At 52.2% G+C, this 3,928-nt stretch overlaps 1 protein-coding gene across 1 annotated transcript; it reads right to left on the reverse strand.

The window, feature by feature from the left end:
- Window positions 1–552: 552 nt before the first annotated feature.
- PHPT1 (phosphohistidine phosphatase 1) lies at window positions 553–3,710 on the reverse strand. Its single transcript, XM_024223830.3, has 3 exons — window positions 3,510–3,710; window positions 2,471–2,595; window positions 553–1,044 (listed from the first exon to the last, which is right to left on the reverse strand). Exons 1-3 carry the CDS (start codon window positions 3,655–3,657, stop codon window positions 952–954), a joined length of 366 nt encoding a protein of 121 aa, XP_024079598.1. The 5' UTR covers window positions 3,658–3,710; the 3' UTR covers window positions 553–951.
- Between the last annotated feature and the right edge of the window lie 218 nt (window positions 3,711–3,928).

The raw sequence follows: 3,928 nt of genomic DNA on the forward strand, positions 1-3,928 counted from the left end.
CCCCCCGACCCCAATGACTCCCATCACTCCAAAAAATCCATAAGTGGGAACACTTACGTCCTGCATACAGTGAGGACGATGATATTGCTGCATATCTGACTACCTTTGAAAGGCTGTGTATAATACATGAAATCCCTGATAATAGTTCCTACCCTGACTGCGAAATTAACTGGTAACGCTCGAAATGTTTGCAATGGAATGCCTATTGAAGATGCTTTAGACCAGGGGTCAGCAACCTTTCAGAAGTGGTGTGCCGAGTCTTCATTTATTCACTGTAATTTAAGGTTTCATATGCCAGTAATACATTTTAACGTTTTTAGAAGGTCTCTTTCTATAAGTCTATAATATATAACTAAACTATTGTTGTATGTAAAGTAAATAAGGTTTTAAAAATGTTTAAGACGCTTCATTTAAAATTAAACTAAAATGCAGAGCCCCCCGGACTGGTGGCCAGGACCCGGGCAATGTGAGTGACACTGAAAATCGGCACGCGTGCCATAGGTTGCCTACCCCTGCTTTAGACTATTGTAAATCAGACTATTTAGACTATTGTAAATGTAAAGATACTGTTTAATTTTCACTGTAAACATTCAGGGAGAAGTCCTGGCTCCCTGAGATCAATGGCAACCCCCCCAGTTTCACTGGGGCCAGGATTTCCACCTTCGGCAGATGCAGCTCAAGACTCCAGCGCTGAGACAATTCCTGGATCCGAAGGGTGTGGAGGCTGGTGAATTCCCCATGCTCCAGGCTTGTCCCTCTCCTGTCAGAAGCTTCCCAGCAGAATGAACTCGCATCCTCCATGAAGCTTCAGACACAAGGAAATAGTGGAGCCCAGGCAGCTCCAGAGCACTGGCCAGTGCAGGTTCTGCTCCCACAAGCCCAGCCAACGACTTGGGCTTCTCAGTCCTAGGAAAAGGGAGTGATGTCTGCTGCCGTAGGAGTACAGCCAGGTCAATAGCCTTCATCAGCCCAGGTGACCGCATAGTCTGGATACTCGTCTTTCAGTATCTTTGTGGACACAGAGTGTTTTGCTCGACCAAAGCCCTGGAAGAGGAAAAAGGCAGCGCTGTGAACTGCGAAGGGCTCAGGAAGAGTCCTGGGGACAGAGCCCTGAGCACTAAGAGAAGCCGAGAGGATGATCTGGGTATGGAAGAGGCCACCAGCGCTTTGCCTAAAACTCCCAAATGACTCCCATCTACACCTGGCAACAATCCACACTGAACACACTGCAGCTTGGCACCAGGTGCCCAGAACTGGAGCATCAGGGCAGGGCAGTCCTGGCCCCACCTTGTCCCTGCTCCTAGAGGAGATTAGAGTTGGGAAGACTCTGGAGAGTGGTGGCATCTTTGGGCCACACAAGGTACCTCTCTCTTACTGGGTTTATCTAGGGCAGGTCTGGGGCTCTAGAGTGTTTCTGGCAGAGGCAGTGAAGGGAGAAGGTGGAGAATAAGTCGCAGGAGGGAGATTAAACTATTTCCCAGAGCTGGGTGGGACCCATACAGTTCTCTCTGCTCCAAGAACAAACAGTGTCATGTGGTCACTGTTAGCCCTTTGAACTGCTCCTTGGCAACACCTACTGCTCTGTGCCCAGTGTGACGAGCAGCAGTCCATGAATTTATTTCAATTCGGCTTCTTTCTTTGCCTGTTTGGCTTTTGCTCTCAAAATGGAAGCAGCCACAAGCACAAGCCTTAATTAGGTGGGTACAGTTAAAGAAACAATCCCCCAAGAGGAACACGGTCACACCAGCATAGATGTGCTTGTACTGGGATAGCTATTCCCATGGTGAATAAGCTATACAAGGATAAGGCACCTTTATACAGACATTTCTGCATTCATATCAGGGGGATTGTACTGCTTTAACTATACTAATGTAGTTAAAGCAATAAAGGGTGTACAAGCTTAACTAGATCAGTAGAAAAGTTACACCCCTAACTGACACAGTTATACTGGTACAAAAACTGTGTTTAGACCAGGCATTAGACTACAGCAGGTTAACAGGCAGCAGGTTTAAACACCCCCCCACACACACCCCCCGTGGAACTCCTTGCCATGGGCTGTGTATAGTGAAGGTCAAAAGTATAAGTGGGTTCCCAAAAGGAGATAAGTTCATGGAGGATCGGTCCATCAATGGCTGTTGACCATGATAGTCAGGGATGCAACCCCACACTATGATGTTTTTTTGGTCTTACAGCCCCAGCCTTCAGGAAGGGCTATTGGTTACCAGCCTAACTAATAAGTCAATAACTTTAAAGCTTCACTACCTTATACCCATTAGACAGTGGTAAGATGCCGGCTTCCATGTCAAAACTGCACGGGCTGTGAGTGCGGGGGGTTCCAGGCTGGTGCTGTTGCTCAGACAGCAAAGATACCAGCATAGGTGAAAAGAACCCCTCTCCACCCACTCCCTTCAAGACTGGTTACAAGTTTCTCAATCAAACCAAGAGCACCCTCCCATGGCTCCTTGTTTACCACAGAATATCCATAAACGTGGATCTTCTTCTCCTTGCTCTGGTGGGAGATCCTGCCCCCGCCCAAGCACTCGCAGTCGTAGCCTTGCTTCTCGATTTCTGCCGCAGTCTTGTCATAAATATCAGCTACGGTGGGAGACATTGTAGGATGAATGTAAACAAAAGTCTATTAAAGTTCCTTCCCTGGGGATATTCTTGGTCCATGTGTAATATATGGAACATAGAATTCACACATGTGCTACCTACCCCACACATACAAGTGCAGCTTAAAGACATGCTCCAACTCTACCCACAGTTAAAGGGATACAGGATTGGTAGGAACCACAATCTGATGGCTCACCACTATGGGTCCCATTTCCCATCTCCAGACGCAGTTACTATGGATCCAGATCTGAACAGACTGCTCCTAGGATTTCCAATAGTTGGAAAGAATCCCAGCCCATCGAACTCGAGATGAACTTTCTGCTCAGTTATCAACAGCACCATTTGCAACTATTTGTATTCAGCTGCAGCGGTGGGGGATCCCTCCATACACTAGGCAGGTACCATTACAAGGCAAATCGTGATCAGTTTGCTGCACTCAGAGCTAAGTGCGGCCCTTTGGGAACCCTGACGGCAGCCTCAGCATTGAGCTACATCCCTTGGGCACCTACGTGGGGCCCTGGGGCAGCCACTGGCCCCGCGGAGGAGACACTGCTCCTCTCCCGCGCCTGGCCCACATCACTGAACGCAGCCCCCAGGACCCAGTCACTCGCCCCGCATTACAAATGGGAACCCAGAGGCACAGGGCCAAGGGGAGCTCGAGCGGAGCCAGGCCTGGAACCCAGGAGTCCTGCCTGCGCTGCGCTGGGTGCCAGTCACAACCCTAACCTGCCCTGGCACCAGCCTGAGGGCGGGCCCCAGCCCCGGGCAACTGCCAAGTCACAGCCAGGCTCTGCTCACCCCGAGCACAGCGGGCGGGCCGGGGCAGGCCCCAGGCGGGGTCCACGAGCTCACTGACAGCCCCGCCCCTCACCGCGGCACGCGGCCCCGCCCCTCACCGTGGTACTCGGCCCAGGCGTGGCCCCGCACGATCTCCCTGGCGGGCCCATGGCCCCCCGCCGGCCGCACGCGGATCAGCACGTACTTGAAGACGCCGTCGGGGTCGATGTCCACGCTAGGGATGCCGCTCAACTGCTCCGCCGCCATCTTGCCGGCCCCGCACCCAGCCAGCGACGTCGCCCGCCTCCGCCCAATGACTACAAGGGGGCGGGGACTGCACAGCGCCACGGCCAATCACGCTGCAGAGCCGTGAGATCTCACCCAATTAGAGCAAAGGGCTCTTAAAGGGGACGCGAACAGTGTAATCCTTAAAGGTGAGGGTGGAGGGGTGTGATTTTACCGACAGAAAATGCCGGTCGCTGGGCCGATTGGAAGGGGCCGGGCTCGGCGGCAAGGAGAGCGCGGGGAGCCGCCCCGC

This window comes from Terrapene carolina, unplaced genomic scaffold, assembly GCF_002925995.2.
Source record: "Terrapene carolina triunguis isolate 2854851 unplaced genomic scaffold, T_m_triunguis-2.0 Scaffold23694, whole genome shotgun sequence".
Classification (NCBI taxonomy): Eukaryota; Metazoa; Chordata; order Testudines; family Emydidae; genus Terrapene; species Terrapene triunguis.